Source organism: Xyrauchen texanus, chromosome 32 (genome assembly GCF_025860055.1).
Source record: "Xyrauchen texanus isolate HMW12.3.18 chromosome 32, RBS_HiC_50CHRs, whole genome shotgun sequence".
In the NCBI taxonomy this organism is placed as follows: domain Eukaryota; kingdom Metazoa; phylum Chordata; class Actinopteri; order Cypriniformes; family Catostomidae; genus Xyrauchen; species Xyrauchen texanus.
The window spans coordinates 18,600,161-18,618,913 of NC_068307.1; the positions used below are offsets into that span (position 1 = coordinate 18,600,161).

General features: G+C 39.5%; 1 protein-coding gene across 6 annotated transcripts in view; it reads right to left on the reverse strand.

Annotated features, from left to right (window-relative positions):
* Window positions 1–18,753, reverse strand: part of LOC127626165 (copine-5-like) — a 193,592-nt gene that overhangs the window by 129,803 nt on the left and 45,036 nt on the right. For all 6 annotated transcript variants that reach the window (XM_052101754.1, XM_052101757.1, XM_052101756.1 and 3 more), the window contains exons 2-3: window positions 12,996–13,036; window positions 10,628–10,674 (exon numbers count right to left, since the gene is read on the reverse strand). In XM_052101754.1, the coding sequence (XP_051957714.1) occupies window positions 10,628–10,674; window positions 12,996–13,036 (88 nt within the window). The remainder of the gene's footprint in view (window positions 1–10,627; window positions 10,675–12,995; window positions 13,037–18,753) is intronic.

An 18,753-nucleotide genomic window follows, 5' to 3' on the forward strand; every position in this document is an offset into this window, starting at 1 on the left:
ACTTACATGGGTCAGACAAGTAGATCTCTTAAGACTAGAATTTCAGAACAAAGTAGTTCTATTAGAAATCACGATCCAAATAGTTCTGTGGTGACACATTTCACTTCAGCACATCATCCAGTTTCTTTTCTTAGATATATTGGTTTTTAAGTTGTTAAATCACATCAGAGAGGGGGTGATGTTAAAATGCAATTACTTAAAAGATATTTATTGATATTTACTTTACTTTATCACCTAGCGGCCTTAATGAGGACTTTGATATCAGTCCCTTTCTTTGACTAATATACTCTTTAGTAAGATTGTGGGTACTATAAGATTTTAAGATTCTATACTAGGATTTGTATATTTGTCTCCTCATTTGAGTTAACTCTGACACTAGTGTTTACCTGTTTCTAGTATTTACATAGTAGTATGATAGTGTATGATGTCACTGATGTTAAGAAACTAATGGTAATTAATTAAAAAATGTTCAGTATAAAAAATATGTATTTGTATTTTTTTATATATAAAAATGAAATATTTTTTGTTTAGGTATATTTATACTATTTGTATGGTTGTTGATATATTCAGATTTGTTTTTGTTATGTTTTTTAAGGTCATGTGATGTTATCATGTGATAATGTCATGTGATGTCTTGATTGTATACACGGGTGTATATATGGGTGTGTTGGTGAGTGTCAATTTAGCCTGATGAAGAACATGTAGCACAAAACATCACATATGTTAAGTTCTGTGGTGAGCTCATTAAAAATATTTTGGGAGCAACAGTGTGCTGACTTTCCTGGAGTTTTTGTCTCAATTTTAATACACTATATTTGTTGATGTAATACATGGACTAAATGTAAAAAATATATATTATTATTTTTACCAAAACTAATGATAAAATAAAAATTTTAAAATGTATATGTCTGTAATTTTGTTAGAAGGTCCCCTGTATAATGAATAACAGCATTATCTGAAATATAATTTATTTTAGACTGTATGCAAGAAAAACGGACATTATAACAGAATTATACCCAAATTAATTTAAATTAAAAGTGACTCTTTGTATTAAGTCTACATTTACCATAGAGGGCTTGTAATATATTTTGGCCATACATTATTCAGTGTCACAAAGAGTTCATATAAATGAAAGAAATAACCTGCAAACAGTGTCTGTTTCCATGACATTTAAATCATGTAAACACAGTTTAATGAGAGAGGACTTACTGAAGTTATCACCTCAGAGCACTACGGCAATATATAGACCAAATATTGCATATTAACATGTTATAACAGGCATATTACAATTTATGAATCATTTTATTTAAAATGCTTTGCAACTTCTTTAAATATGTTAATTAAAAAATTTTTTTTATAAATCCTAAATATTATAGAGAATCTACTCTCTCATATTCTACTCCTGTTTCTTTTTTAAAGTACAATTCTGTTAAAAAAGAACAATGAATAAGAGTAAAATGTTCAGTGCAAAAAATATATACAACCAACAAAATGTTTAAATAATTTAGTAATCATAATAAAAGCTAGAGTCAAAGCCAATTTCAAAACCTTGTCAAAGTTAAGCGTTCAAATTATGCAAGAATTACCAAATTGAATTGCAGAATTCACAAAGAGGCAACCATCTAATGAATAAATCTAATTAAAAAACAAGCAATGTGCTGTTGCGTTGGTATAAATTAACCATTCAAACTCAACTGTTAATTTCAAATCAACAAGCTAAAAGCTATATACAAGGAGCCTTAATAATTAGCAATTATTGGCTAATGTGTGTTAATGCTATAATTACTCTGAAATAGTCAGATAGCAGGCCACTCTGTGGGATGTATAATAATGTTATACATACCATTTTACTCTCATTTTGCAAATGAAAAACTAAAAGTGTCACAGAATGTCAGAGGCAGGACCCAGTTTCAGAGTTGAAAAATAAAAGGGAATTGATTTAGTACAAAAGGGCAAAACACAAACCAAAACTCCCACAAGTGGGAAAAACAACATAAACTAACCCGAAGGGGAAAACACAAAGTAAATAATCCAGTTTGGGCAGGGGATTCAGGGAACAGGACCAACCGGACTGGAAAACTGGATCCAGGGAAAGAGTAACAAGATCGACTGGCAGGACTGACAAGGGAGAAAAAATAAGACTGGAAACAAGATACACTGGCACTGGACAGCAAACACGAGGAGACTAAAATAGGGAGAGAAATCAACAGGTTAACAAGACAGGGCAGGTGTGACTAATAAACAAATCATGGGCATACGAGGAGGCGGGTATGACGCAAGACAGAGAGACACACAGCAATACAAAAACAAAATAAAGCCACCTGCTCTCACAAGACATCAAAACACCCGAATGGCATGAGAGCGCATGCCAACCAACAAACAAAACAAGAGAATGCGTAGCGATGCCAAACAAAGCGATGCCACGCACTCTCACACTAAACAAAACCTGAGCACAAATGCCACACGATGCACACAACAGGCGACAAAAACAAGACAGGACACCCATGCGAGAATAAGGCTACACACAATCCCGAAATCTCAGACCGAATTGAACAAATCTCAGCACAACGTGAAGAAAACTTGCGACCCAGGCGCGCAGGGCAAAGCGAGCGCAACGCGTGTCCGCAGTCACGAGAGACAGACACAGAACATGGAGCATGAGACCCTGACAAAGACTGAAACTAAACCAAACAGGGAAGTCCGAATCCAGACACCATCCTCCAGACATGAAATGACTTGAGGCGCACCTGTTTTCATGAGAGACATACATAAACTACTGACACGAGTGCATGCTGCAAAAATGACATAAGCGTGATGCACCCACATAAAAAACAGACAGACACAGAGCATGAGTGTCCAGATCCCAACACAGTCAGGAAGTCAGCACACAGACACAATGCTCCCGACATGAAACAAGACAGGCCGAAGAGCACATGGCAGGGAATACAACCGAAACCGTGCGCTCACACAAAGACAGACAACGAACGAAACACAAGACAGACATAGGATGCTGATGCCAAGGTCCTGTCAGTCAAAAACCCAGACTGACAGAGTGACAGGACCATGACAAAAAGGTCTTTGTATGCTAATAATCAAAAGCTAGATAAGCAATTACTTTTTCAGGACTGGCAGCTTTGAAATTAAACATTTGTTGATAGAATATGGCAAACAGTTTTTGATTTAATTGTGTTGATGGTTTTAAAATGGTCAGATCTTTTCCATCTTAAAAAAATTATTAATTCATTAAAAATATAATACATTTGACAGTTGGTTCAATTGAATTTTGAATTGTGAAAAGTCATAATGGACTATTACGTCTGTAGCATCTGGACCAATCAGACACACAATTATTCATTATTTAATAAGCCAACAGATGTCTCAAGACTGAAATAAGCAAAGGTCCTAGTAGGCCCAAACCATTTTGTCTGCTCCCCCACTGATCATTATCAAGCCTTTACACTGACTTTTCTGCCACTGGACCAGCAAAGAGTGGACCCCCGGTGACAATACAAGTGGGGTAAGTTAGCTACATGCCAGAGCAATCTTTCCCCCATAAGAAATGGACTCAAAGCCCAGAACAACAGACTTTTCCTCATTAAATTATAGAAAAAATGTCTATAAATTCACATGTATATCGCCAGGACATTGTGTATAGGATCATTACTGTCTTTTGTACTGTATACTGTTTTATGCATGACAATTATTTGTACCCCTAAAAAGTCTTATGAGTAAATTATATCTAAAATATATTCCCATTCATATATATATTTTTTTTAGTACACCTGGGTGACTAGGAACGTGAAATTGTTCAGCCATGACTTCCTGTTTCCTGTAAAACACAAGTCATATTCCCTTAGTCATCTATCACAATGGGTAAGACCAAAGAATAACGTTATGACATGTGGCAAAAGGTTGTTGAAGTTCACAAAATGGGAAGTGGCTAAAAGAAAATTAAAATTTCCATCATCAGAGCAACAATTAAGACGTTCCAATCAACTAGATATGTTATGAATCGGCCTGGAATAGGACATGTGTCTATATTGTCTCCGCACACAGTGAGGAGGATAGTTCGAGTGGCCAAAAATTCTCCAAGGATCACAGCAGGAGAATTACAGAAATTAGTTGGGTCTTGAGGTCAGAAAGTCTCCAAAACCACAATCAGATATCACCTACATCAACACAAGTTGTTTAAAGAAAAAAGCTTTCATCCTACAACAAATTCAAGCATCTTCAGTTTGCCAGACACTACTGGAACTTCAAATGTGCTCAGGTTCTATGGTCAGATAAAACAAAAATAAAGCTTTTTGGCAGCAAACACCAGATATGGGTTTGGCACACACAGAGAGATAGCCATATGGAAGAGTATGGTGCCCATGGTTAAATATGGTGGTGGATCTTTATTTATTTATTTTTCCCCCTTTTCTCCCCAATTTGGAATGCCCAATTCCTAATGTGCTCTTAGTCCTTATGGTGGCATAATGACTCACCTCAATCTGGGTGGCAGAGGATGAATCTCAGTTGCCTCCACGTCTGATATCGTAAATCCGTGCATCTTATAACGTGGCTTGTTAAGCGCATTATTGCGCAGACGTAGTGCACATGGAGGCTTCATGCTATTCTCAGTGGCATCCATGCACAACTCAACACGCGCCCCACCGAGAGCGAGAATCACACATTATAGCGACCACAAGGAGGTTACCCCATGTGACTCTACACTCCCTTGCAACCGGGCCAATTTGGTTGCTTAGGAGACCTGGCTGGAGTCACTCAGCATGCCCTGGATTCGATCTCGCGACTCCAGGGGTGGTAGTTAGCGTCAATACTCGCTGAGCTTTAACGTTGTGGATCTGTTTTTATACCAGAGGTCCTGGATATCTTGTTCGGATACATGGCATCATAGACTATCAAATACCAACAGATAAAAAATCTAAACCTGATTGCCTCTGCAAGGAAGCTTAAAATGGGCCCTGGATGGATCTTCCAGTAGGACAATGATCAAAACACACATCATAATCAACACAAAAATGGTTAACTGACCACAAAATCAAGGTTCTGCCATGGTCATCCCAGTCCTTTGACCTGAACCCCATAGGAAATTGTGGGTTGAACTGAAGGGGAGAGTCCACCAGCATGGACCTCTGAATTTGAAGGACCTGGAAATATTCTGAGGAATGGTCTTAGAACCCATGCCATGTCTTCTCCAACCTCATTAGGCATTATAGGAGAAGACTCAGAGATGATATTTTGGCCAAGTGAGGTAGCACAAAATACTAAATAAAAGGGTGCCAATAATTGTGCCAAGCATACAGTATATTTGACAAATGTTTTTTTTATTTTTATAAAACTTGTCTTGTTCATCCAGTGTTATGTTTATGATTGTTTGACATTTTGGTCTCGAGACACGGGAAAGCCAATGGCGTATAGTGCAAGAGTTATAGGGACTACTTTTATGATTTCTGATATGATGAAACATGATTTCTACTTATGATTTTTTTTTTTTTGTAGGATGAGACCCCCAAGTCCCATTTCACTTTCATTATATGGAAAAGAGAAGCTAGGATATTCTACAAAAGCAGATTTTTTTTGTTCCCAAACAAGAAAGAAAGTTTTGGGAAAACAATTCCTGCAAGCGATATGTGATTCAGATATTATTCTGAAAGCATCAAAAAAAAAAACGTTGCAAAATAATTTTTTTCTAAAAAAATAAATAAACAACAACTTTTCATTCAGATCACCTGACTTCTTTAATGACATATCTCTCCTGTTGTTCATATGAGATCAGAGCAGACTGCTTATAAAAATAGACATCTGAGAAATGAAGCATGCCAGGAATTATTGCTGTGGCAGGCTGTCATCACCAACACAATCATCTTCAAATATTCTGCAGGTGTATGAGACTGTCCCAGCTTTCAGTTTTATAACAGTCAGGGTACAGGGCAGAAGATTCTGCTGCTGGATGAAAAAAATTATATATCTTTGTATTTATGTTTGACTTTCTGTGATGCTGTTTTATTATCACCTCAAATCAGCATGTCAGATGACAAAAAGAGGGACTTCTTGTTGCTGAGTTAAAGGAATAGTTCACCCAAATATGAACATTTTGCCATCATTGACTCACTATCTCATGTTATACCAAACATTTATTACTTATTTTCATCACAAAGGGACATGGTTTTGAAGAAAGTTCCTACTTCTCTTCTCCATATAATGACAGCATCCAGTAACCATCAAGATCCAAATATGACCAAAAAGAAACAAAAAGTAGTCAATTGTCTTGTGCGCTATTTTCCATGTCTTCTGAAACATTTGGATATGCTTTGTGAATATCAGGTCAATAATACTATAACGGTGAATGTAAGGGCAGAAGTGATTTTATTTTTTATTCTTTAAAAAAAGTCTAATTTTGTGTTCCACAGAAAAAAGAAAGTCATATGGGTTTGGAACAACATGAGTGTGGGTTATTGACAGAATGTTAAGTTTTAATGTAGTTTGGAAAAAATAGAAAAATTAAGTAGAAAAATTGGTGGTTTCCATATTTTTTTTTTTAATAAAACCAGAAGGTGAACAGTTCAAGATTATACAACGTTTAGTCTGTTGATATCAGAGAACAAGACTTTTTATAAGAGGACATATCTAATTGATACAGCATAAGCCAATTAGCTAGTCTGGAAAAATGACTACTATACCACTACCACTATTTACTTATTGCACTTGTTTGATACAAATCTGTCCTTTGAAAAACACATTTCCAATGTTTGTAGAACAGAATTCTTCCAACTCAGAAATATTGCTATATTGCAAAACACATGCTCTGTAGCAGATACCGAAAAAGTAATTCATGCATTCATGACCTCAAGGTTAGATTATTGTAATGCATTACTGGGAGGATGTCCAGCAAGTTCAATAAATAAACATCAACTGGTTCAAAATGCAGCAGCCAGAGTGCTGTCTAGAACCAATAAATATGATCATATTAGCCCCATTTTATCATCGTTAAATTTGCTACCTGTTAAATTTTTTATTAATTGTTTAATTTTGTTAACTACATACAAAGCTTTGAATGGTCTAGCTACGCAGAACTTAAGTAATGTTTTACCATGCTATATTCCATCAAGTTCATTACGATTACAAAATTATGGCCTGTTAATAGTTCCTAGAATATCAAAATACACAATAGCAGAATAGATCTTTTTCCTATTTGGCTCCTAAACTATAGAAATAGTCTCCCTAACACTGTTCGGGACGCAGACACTCTCACTCAGTTTAAGTCTAGACTAAAGACTCTATTTAGCCAGGCATACACCTAATTTATCTTTCAACTCACAATTAGGCTGCTTTTGTTAGGTCTGCTGGAACCAGAAACATTTATCATGACCTATAACTCTGCAAAAACTTTAAATGGCATCTACACTAATATTATTCTTTTTGTTTCCCTGTCTTCATATCCCGAGGTTACCAGAGCCAGCTAGATCCAGCTCCATTCCTGCTTGGTGTCGGACTCCACTGCTATGCATCTCTGAGTGATGACAACTAAATGCAGCTGGTGCCAGCCAAACATCACGTATTATGTTGGACTTCAGGGGATGAACTGGGTTAGACCTCACTGTAATGATCTGCCGGTTGTACTGCGATGCACCTAAATGATCTCTGCTTGCATCACCTTGGTCTAATGATGGAATACACTCTTAAAATGGAATACATAGAATAATTGGAATATCAATTAATTGCCAACAAAAGCCTTCATCAGCCAACTAACAGTGGACAGTGCATCTATGTGACCTTCTGCAGTTAATCCAGGATTAACTTAAAAGACATTAGTCATTTATCTTACAGTTCATACAAAATCTTAGCTTAAACACTGGCCCTTAACACTTTCTTAGTTTACTAATTTGCACTGCACACAAATAACTAATATTGGCATTATATTCATGCTGTTTAGCCAGAGGGGAACTGGTCCCCACTGTTATCCTGGTTTCTCCCAAGGTTTTTTTCTCCATTAACCAACATCTTATGGAGTTTTGTTTTCCTTGCCACAGTCACCTTTGGTGTGCTCACTGGGGTTCTAAATACAATTATTATTTAATTATTTATTTTTATTCACAATTTACAATCATATTTAATCAAACTACACAATGGTGAAGACTTTATAGCTATTACAGTTTCATTTTCTGTTAATGCATGATTTTCTCTAAAGCTGCTTTGAAACAATGTGTGTTGTGAAAAGATTTATACACATAGTAATGGCTTGACTTTTTTTTAGTATAATAAGCCATTGAAAATTATATTTATTGGTCTTCTGTTCATTAACTTATATGAATTTTCCTTGTAAAGACAACAGGTAAAATGACTTCATGTACCAGATCTTATCACCAATAACAGAAAAAGAAGATCACAGTGAGAAAAACAGTGTTCAAAGCACCAGAGCAAAGCAGCACCCAGCAAGATAATCTTCTTCTGATTTATTACCTTAGATTAGAAAGTACAGAAAATGATCTTGTTATAAAGACACCACTCAGAGATATAACACTCACACAGTAAAACATGTGGAGACAGAACTGAGAGCTGTTGTACAGGAGCTGAGTTGGGTGTTGCTTGTTAGTGAAAAGAAACAGGAAGTGTTTTGATGGTGAAAAAGAAAAGGAGAATAGAGAAGAATTTAAGGGTGCAGACACCCATGAATGGACAACACCAGAGGTCAAACCACAGCAATGCAAGCTGTGAAGAAGAGTGATTTGTGTGTGTGGGTCCGTTGTTACCTACATTGTGGGGAGCAAATATGTCCCCTTAGGGATAGTAAAACCTAAAATCAGCCACATTTTTGTAACTAGCTATCGGTCTCAACAAGGAAAATGGCTTAATGAACGTACTAAATAGTGTTTAAATAAAAATATAAAACTGCAAAAAGTTTTTGGGTTAGGCTTAGGGTAGATGTATGTAGGAGATGGAAAATGTCAATAGTGCAGTGCAAAAAAGGAAAGTCATCACCATGAAAAACAAAGCCTAACAACAAGTGTGTCACAGGATGTTTGAAGGACCCAAGCACAGATAGACAACAATGAGCTTTTATTAAATAACACTAAAAACATACAAAACCTAAACTCTCTCAATGGAGAACAACCAAAATAAAACCAAACATAATAAACAAGAATTACGGAACTGACAGGGAGGCAGACACCAAACACAAGCTCATGATGACAGGGGCAATGACTGAAGTGAAACAATCCAGCACAAGTAACTAATAAAGGGAGAGAAATTAAACAGTTTAACAGGAGACAGGTGAAACCAAAAAAACTAATAATGAGAAGACAAGGAGTTGGGGTTTGACACAAGACTGAGAGACACGTGGCAATACAGAAACAAAACAGCCACAGGGAACAGGACAGACTTGATGACCACAGGGAACTGGACAGGCTCGTCAATGGCCACAGGGAACAAGACAGATGCAGCTAAACCTGTTCTTCCTCCTCCATTTACGGGTCATAGGAGGACTCAGGGCTCACCTAGGGAATCTCCTCCTGGGATGGGAGTGAAGAAGGTGATACACAAAGTCCAAAAGGCCCAAATCCCCCAGATTATCTATCTCCAACCAACTGAGAGACTGATCGAGGCAGATGTTAAATACCTCGTTAAGATCAGTCTCATTATAATGCAGCTCATCCACTGCAATAAAAAAAATAGCAGACAAAATCCCTCACGTCAGTTCCCCTCTGCCGGACGTTGTAAAGGTGGATGAGCTGGATCATGTGCTGACGGATGGAAAATACAATGGTGGAGATGGAAAAAGGAAGATGCCCATTGTGCCTCTGCTGGGTCCAGTAGTGGCTGGATTGTTCTATCACGGTATGGGGTGATTGAAGGAAGGACCAAAGCACAGATTGCAACAATTAACTTTTATTAAATAAAACCAAAAACATGCTGTGATGAGGAGGAGGGCGGGGCCAGGCTGTGAGGACACACGGCCAGCGCTAAATCGTGGTAATCACCCGGGAGGGAATAAAGACGAGCCGGAAGTGCCAGTTCGAGAGAGAGAGCGAGAGAGACGCACACAGCCATGCTGCCTGTTTATGTTGTTTTTACATTTACCACTAAAGTTTTTGTTTACTGTTCAGCTGGTTCCTGCCTCCTTCTTGCCCATCCTTACCTGTTACACATACAAAACCAAAACTCTCTTGATGGAGAACAACTAAAGTAAAACAAACTAGAATAAACAAAAGAATAACGGGACTGACAGGGAAGGCAGACAGCACATGAAGACAGGAACAATTAATTAACTGAAACAATGCAGGACAGGATGGTGAAAGTGATGAAACAGGTTAACAGGGGACCGGTGAAACCAATAAACTAATAATGAGGAGACAAGGAGGCAGGGTGTGACTCAAGACTGAGAGAAATGTGGCAATACAGAAACAAAACAAAGCCATGCGTTCTCAGAGACACAAACACCCGAATGGCATGAGTGCATATCAGCCATGCATTCTCACACAGACTACACAAAACACTAAAAAGGGATGTCAGAGCTCAGCCAGACAACAAAAAAAAAAGAGGTTGAACTTGTGAACATAAGCTGTGAGTCCATGTTGTGTGCGTGCATTCATGCGAGCGTGTGTGTGTGTGTGTTTGAGCTCACCTCTCTCCATTGCTTGGTCTCCACCCCTTGGGTGTACAAGACACACACTGTGAAAAGGACAAAAAATAGGAAATATTTAGTGGCATTATGTTTAAATACATACAAAAAAACATATAACACAAGCAAAATAAATGATGTATTATTATTACTGTTCTTATTATGTAGTAAATGGTAATGTCCACATCATGTGATTTTATATATATATATATATATATTTTAGATAGATAGTATTAACATTAGCTGACATTTAAATTAGAACATGACCATGGCAATGTTGCAGTTGCAGCTTGTCTTCGTAAGAAAGCACAGCCATGCCCCGCCCCAGTTCCGTTCTTCCCGGAAGGGCACATGGAGCTGACCAGATCATGGGAGGCACCTTTTACTGCCTGGTCCCGATCATTCAGCTCCCCCGCCCTCATTATCCTCGATGGTGAGGCGGCCAAGGGGTACTCGGTGATGCCCCCAGTGGATAATGCGCTTGCGGTGCACCTATGCCCGCAGAGCGGCACCACCTGGTGCAGGTGACCAAAGCTCCCATCCAGGGCCTGTACGTCGTTCCTGACAGCCGAGATCTACGGTGCCGCTGGAAAAGCCGCCTCCGCCCTGCATGCCATGGCTCTCCTGCAAGTCCACCAAGCCAAGGCGCTAAAAGAGCTGCATGAGGGTAGTTCCGCACCAGGATTGGTAGTCGCTCCGGGTGACGAAGGTCACGGCGCATTCTCTCGGGCAGGCGATGTCCACCTTGTTGGTCCAGGAGACCCACTTTGGCTCAACCTGGTCGAGATGAGAGAGGCCGACAAGGCACGGTTCCTTGACGCCCCCATTTCCGAGACTGGCCTGTTCAGCGACACCTTGGAGGACTTTGCCCAGCAGTTCTCAGCAATGAAGCAGCAGACAGAGGCCATCCAACGCATCCTGCCCGGTGCGGCTCAAGATCCTGCTCCCAGTCTGCTAGTCATCAAGTGTGTCCTGCTGCGGTGACGGCACCGGCTCGGCCACGGCCCCGCCCCGGCGTCGAGCCCCCCCGTAGGAAGCAGACGCCACCCGTCTCATGGCCATCATGCCAAGAAGGCGGCTACGAAGCGCCCCTTAGATGGGCTGCCCAGGGATAAGAAGACCCACTTTTCCGGAGCTGGAGAACAGACCTCTCCATCCCCCATTGGAGGGCTGGGAGGACAATCTTTTATTTCATTTTCATCTAATTTCGCCACACGCTCAAGTAGCTGCGATATCCAAAAGTTCAACAAAAGAGCGGTTTCCTTATTCCCTGGGTCACATATCCGGTGTGCACGGCAGTCATTACGACCACCGTCCACCATTCCATTTTGGCATGTTCAGCGTTCCAGCGGCACCCAGCTGTGGCACAAGCACGTCCACACCCGGACGGTTTCGACGGACTGTGGGGATGATGTACCTCCTCCCCCCTCCCCGACCGATCCTCTGGTGGGTATCAGGAGGTAGGTAAGTGCTTCAATGTCCTTCGACTCAGCACAGTCACTGGGCTTAAACACCTTCAACAAGGCCCCACCCGCAGTTACGTCCGACGATATTTTCCCCTTGTTCACACTTGCCCGGTGCTTGGATGCGTAGCTTGTGCTCTCCAACCCGTCGCGATGGTGGACCTGGACCGTCTGACTCAGTTATGCGATTCAGTTCGCCAAGCATCTGCCCAGGTTCAGTGCCATCTACTTCACCTCGATGAAGGCCGAGAGCACTGCTGCCTTGCACGCGGAAATCGCTACCCTCCTACAGAAGGTTGCGATAGAGCCTGCCCCTCCGTCTGAGATGAAGAAAGGGTTTTACGGCCCCGACTTTATTTTACCGAAGAAAGCAGTGTGTTGCGGCCAATCTTGAACCTGCGAGTACTGAACCGGCTTTACACAGACTCACGTTCAAGATGCTGATGCAAAATCGCATTCTAGCGAACTAAATCAAAATCTAAATCTAAATTACAACTTTAGATCTAAATCAAAAGTTGTAAATCAAGTTAAATTAATAATGTACCTAAGCTTGACCAGACCATATTTCTAAGACAATAACTCCCTATCTTATATTGTATCTCCCTACAGTATACAGTATCTATCCACAAATGTATCCTCTCTTCAATTTCTCCTTTTTAAAGTCTCTTTTCAAAGGGTCTCTTCAAAGCTTGTTTCTATTGCACATTTGAGTTCACGTTTCATTCAGGTTCTTTGGAGAGAAGCAAAGAGCTGCAGATGAGAAGATCTCATCAGAATCACACTGATGTTTGATGAAAGGAGAAAGATGAGATTATGGAGAAAATGAGTGGGGGTCCCTAATTAATGCAGAAAGAGTGGAAAATGAAGAGGCGCAAAGCTTAGTTTCATTTTACATTGGTTGTACTCACGTGGATCAGATTTGGAGAACGTGTCTCTGTCTAAAAGATTTCTGTGAAGAAAGAAAAAAATAAGATTAGTATAATTTTTACAGCACGATTAAAGCCATCAGTGACACGTTGACGTTTGAAGCTTTCCTGAAGAGTCCTTTTGACAAATTCATTAAATAGGCTTTTTAGAATTCCACAAAAAGGAGATATCAGAATAAAGTAAGTGTTTGCTCTAAGTTCCTTCACAAACCTGGGTTAACATATTTAATTTTTTTTTACTGGGTAAAGGACACTTTTAATTCTAATTTAAGCAATATTTCACACTTGTAATTTTTTTTAAGGGGTTTAGCGCCCTTCTCCTGAAGTGTTGTAAGTGTTAGCACTTAATTGTGGTGCCAAAGGTATACAGTGTGAAACAATGCATTGCTAGAGCATTATGGCAAGTTGTTTCGCAATGGACAACGAACCATAAACTGCTTCAATGCTAGCCTTCCTATATATTAATGTGCTTTGTACAGTCTCAGAAATGCTCACACATTGTGTTTTATAGGTATAGCAAATGAGAACATGGAATAAGACAATTTAGGATTACATATAGGGTTAGGAACCTGGGTTAACAATTTCAGGTGTGAAAATCCTATAAGAGCATTGTACACTTTCACTCCTACACTCTAGTCACTAGTCAAGCAGTCTTTGCTATTTGTGTGTTGAGTACACTATGGAACAGTGATGTTTGGAACAGTGGTAGATTGCTGTTTCTATTTATAAGTGCAGCAGATCTTGGTATGCATCCTACCGAAGGATAATTTTTAACCGATAACGGTAATAAGGCAACACATTTGTTTGTTGCTAAGGTGTTACAGTGCATCTCTATCAGAGTTCAGGTTAATCTCATGATAAAAACCTTGCTTTATAGAAAACATGCACAAGATAAATTATCTTTTATCTTTTCTCAATTGCATTTTCATGACTTTATTCTGTATCTCACTGTATTATGACTTTAAAAACATGGGGCTGCTGTGGCTCAGGTGGCAGAGCGGGTTGGCCACTAATCGCAGGGTTGGTGGTTCGATTCCCAGCCACATGAATCCACATGTCAAAGTGTCCTTGGGTAAGACACAGAACCCCAAGTTGCTCCCAACAGCAGGCTAGCATCTTGCATGCCATCATTGGTGTTTTAGTGTGTGTGTGTGGGTGTGTGCATGGTGAATGAGTCATTGAAAACTGCTAAGGTTAAAAAAGCGCTATATAAGTGCAGACCATTTACCATTTACATGCTATGATAATTTGTATGATAACAGGTAGGCTAAACTGGTCCCACACAACAATGTTTTTTATGGATTTGAATTATTTCAAAACCATGGGCATAAATAGAGAGCCTCCCAATAAGCTTCTACACTATATCCTGGACAATACCTCTGAGGATTTGCTCCCATTTAGACACAAGGGCATCATTGAAATTATGCACTGATATTGGGTGATGGGACCTGGCTTGCAGTCAGCAAATGTGTTCAGGTCTGGGCTTTGTGCAGGTAAGTCAGGTTTACACAACACCACCAGAATCAGTAAATAATTTAATTATGGACCTCACTTTGTGCACAGAGGCATTGTCATGTAGAACATTAAAATCCTCTTCCCAATCTGTTGTCACAAAGATGGAAGCACACAATTCTCTAAAATTCCATTGGATGCCATTACATTTCAAAATTGTCTCCCAGTTAATGCTTATACAGGGGACCTTCTTACTTGGTACATTATGAAAATATTTATTTTACTAATTATATTTTAGTAGTTTTGGCTTTTTAAAAATGAACAACTTCCTGTATTCAATCAATAAATAAGATATTATATTCAAAAATGATTTGTAACATATTTAATGTTAAACAATTTACAAATGTTGTGTACTTGCATAATTTGTACTATTTAAAAGTATTTAAACTGATTTGTTGAACACGCCCTAAAACAGGTAAGGTCTCTTAAAATAAACTGTAAATTTACAGTTTATTTCTGTAAATATTAATGAGACAGGACTCGAATGGCTTTATCTTATTTGTTCCATGCATGATTCAAATTAAATGCTTATTTATTTTTTACAAATGGTTCGCATGGATCTTGTCTTTGGACACACATTACACAGAACAACATGTTTTACTCTCAACATGTAGTGAAAGGATATCACTGAATACTCCACCACCATACTACACAATTCATTGTGAATGAAATGCAAACATTTACCAGCAAGTTGAAAAATATATAAATTTTAGTAGTATTGCGTGAAATCTAGGCTGCTAATGCGAGTGATCGTGGTAAAGGGGTTGCACCAGGATGCATCCGAAAATCTATATTTTAACCCATCTCTAGTACCCAAATACTTTGGTCCATGCAGTGTATTTTAACATTGGAAAAGGTGCAGTATACAGTATGGTGCTCTCCTGAAGTAAACACTAAATGCAGTTATTGACTCCAACACTGGCATTTTACTTCTGTTGATACGAGCTACGATATGATGGGTCTGCCTCACCCCCAGAGGCACAAGTGTCATCACATTGCATCATCTAAATCAGAAATGACATTTCTATTAGGAGACATACACACACACACACTCAGAATATAGCAGTGATCAGAAGGAAATGTGTGATTTTGATATCACTAGCAAAGTAGCTGTGATCACAGGTTCTCATCAGCTAGACTGTGTCTTCGCACTCTGCATCCATCTCAAAATGCCCTCACCCTACAGGCTTGTGCTGTACCTCATCTGCAGGTCTACAGTAATCTCTCCACTCATGATTCTTTTATCTGCCTTAATCAACCGTGTTTATACCCAGTGCAGATGATAATTACCATGTTGGACAGAGACATCAGAAATACAGGAAATGCTTATGATAAGGGACACAACAGAAAAGATGTGGCCTCTCGTTGTCTCCTTTCTACATATTCTTTTCATTATGCTTCATATTCGGTTTCTTTGTTTCATTATTTTCAGCAAGACAGCCCAGTATATTCAGTGATGTTCATCAAACATTTTGATTAAGGTTTGTTCTAAGCCTATGACACTAAGTATTAAACCTCTGCAATTTGGATATAGTTTCAGTTTTAAGTGTCTATTTTGGGTTTATATACATTACAGTGCATAACTTGTAAGGCAATCCATTTTCATGTTTGCATTACATAACCAACAACATTTACAAGCTTACTACTGTAGCTCTAACTAATAAGAGTATTGCATTTGCAACGTGAAGGACAGAAGTACTGTATAAGTTCTGGAGAGCACATAAGCCAAAAGTGTCTCAGGGCGTTTTCACACCTGGCTCATTTGGGGCATTTGTTTTGGAACCTGGCACATTTTTCTCCCTTGGTTCAGTTCGTTTAGGTATATATGAACATGGCAATCGTGCTCAGATCAACACCAAAACAATCAAGGTGGTCTCAGACCGACTGCAAACAAACTATTTAGAACACAACCTCTAACTGGCGACGCTCACTAAATTTTGTAATGGTTAACACATTTTTTACAGGGATATAATTTTAACCGGTATATCAATGGATGAGCTTAATCCTGAAACAGTGAACAAACATAGTGACCAAATAAGGGTACAGCTTGCCCACATGTGACTTTTATTGACATAGTTTTGGTCCATTCTGAAGAGTTGCCTTGTGAAAGTGAACAGAACAAAGAATTGTAACAAATTAGTCCCTGTTTCGGAACAAAGCAAACAGGCTACAGGTCTGATAACACCATTCGAAGTGCCATAAAATGATGTGGTTAATTCAGCAATTGTGTTTTTCATCTCATATTTACTTTTGTGATGCTATCGGTTAAGTTTAACTATAAGGTTTAGGGTATGGATGTCAGTTTTGTTGATTTAAAACACGTTAGAACACCTTAAAAACCTAATCTCTTTTACATCTCACATTTGCTTTTTATGGCACTTTAAGTTAGGTTTAGGTTTAACCCTCTGGGGTCGACGGACACGATTTTTTTGTCATTATAGCGGAAACAACATAAAATACTCCGTCATTTTGGGGCATACAGATAAGTGGAAGACTCATTAGAGACTATAAAAGGTCTACATTTATTTGTGTACACTTACAATAACAACAAAACCTTGTGCTTTTGTAAAATACAAAGGGTGTGCGCTTTCAGCTGTCTCTGTGTTTGTGAGCATATTTCTGAAACACGTCACAGAAATGAACTGAAACTCCACGAATACTTATCACAAAAACATGAAACATATGTCTAAAAAAAGCTTAAAATGTCTATATGAATGTCTGTATGAAACTAAAGCAATGTACAGTTTCTCCTGGCTCAGATAATTATCCCTAATGTGATCACACCCACGGGCAGAGGGCGCTATTCATATGATAAGGTGCTGAGGCAATCAATGCAAATGTTAAACGCCCCTGACTGTGTCTTAAAAACAACAAGTTCATTCACTTTTCGGGGCGTTTGGAAGATGGGACAATACACAGGTTAGGAAAAGTCCACATTTTCCTCAGAAGAGGAGCAGGACTCCGATAAATGTTTGCATTTTAAAGAGAGACTTGATCCAGCTGAGGAAACAATTTTGGATGAGTAAGTCATTTAGTTTTACTTACATAGTAGTTGACATGCTATTTTATATAAACATGTACATATTTTACTAGTTGGATGGTTTCCAGATTTGCCAGCCAGGATTCAGAGTATTGAAATTTGAAATATGTCCTAATAGGCACGTTTTAGTTACATTTAAATGCTGTTTCGGCTAAAGCAGGCATTTAAATTGTATGCTGTATGATATAAATATGATATAAAAATAATATGAATGTTTAGAATATATTTTAACTAGTGTTTATGCTGCCTCATCATCAACTAAGCTTGTGCTTGCAAATTTCTGTTAGGGTGTAAATGTGTCAAATGTTATGTAAATATGCCCATATTAGAAAATCAGCATATTAGAATGATTTCTGAAGGATCTTGGTAAATTGATGTGGCAGCGGGGGCGTGGTCAAGCGCCCGTCCGGGAGAGAGAAGCGGTAAGGGCGCTCACACCTGGGCCAAATTATGACTAACACCTGTCTCTAATTGCAGTAGAGTGAGGAGAGCGTGAAAAGCCAGCGCCGCAGAGCAGAGGGACTCGACCAGAACAAGCCAACCCACTGCGCTTTATGTTATTGTGTGTTGCTTTTGTTATAATTATTTTTGAGACAGACATTAAAACCCTTACCTTTTTCCCTGGAACCTTCGCTTCCTGTCCTCCTTCCCGTGAGGGTTCTACACTGGTGCCGAAACCCGGACATTAAAAAAAAAAAAACCATAATAATGGAACAGAGTCGCCCCATAGAGTCCTCCCAGCTGGCTGAAGTCCTCCAGTCCCTCACGACACTCCACCAGAGCCACCAACAATCCCTGCTTGAGCTCCGCAAGACCAGGATCGCCGCTTTTTGAAATCATGCGGCCCAAGCAGAGGACCGCTCGCCATCCGAGCCTCCTCAGCCAGGAGGCCGCTCCAGCCGCAGCCGCCACCCCGACACCCACGCCACATTGCCCCCACCGCGCTACAGAAGATGGGGCCGGGCGGATCTACCCAGAGGCCTTCATCGACCTCTTCGAGAGGACGGCGGAGATTTGGGGTGGCCCCAAGACCAGTGGGCAGCCCGATTAGTCCCTCTCCTGTCCGGGAAGCACAACTCGCGGCCCAACAACTGCCGGCAACAAGCCTCCTGGCTTACAATGATCTGCTAAGAGCCATCCTGCAACGGGTTGGTCGGTCCCCAGAGGAAAGTCGCCAACTCTTCCGGC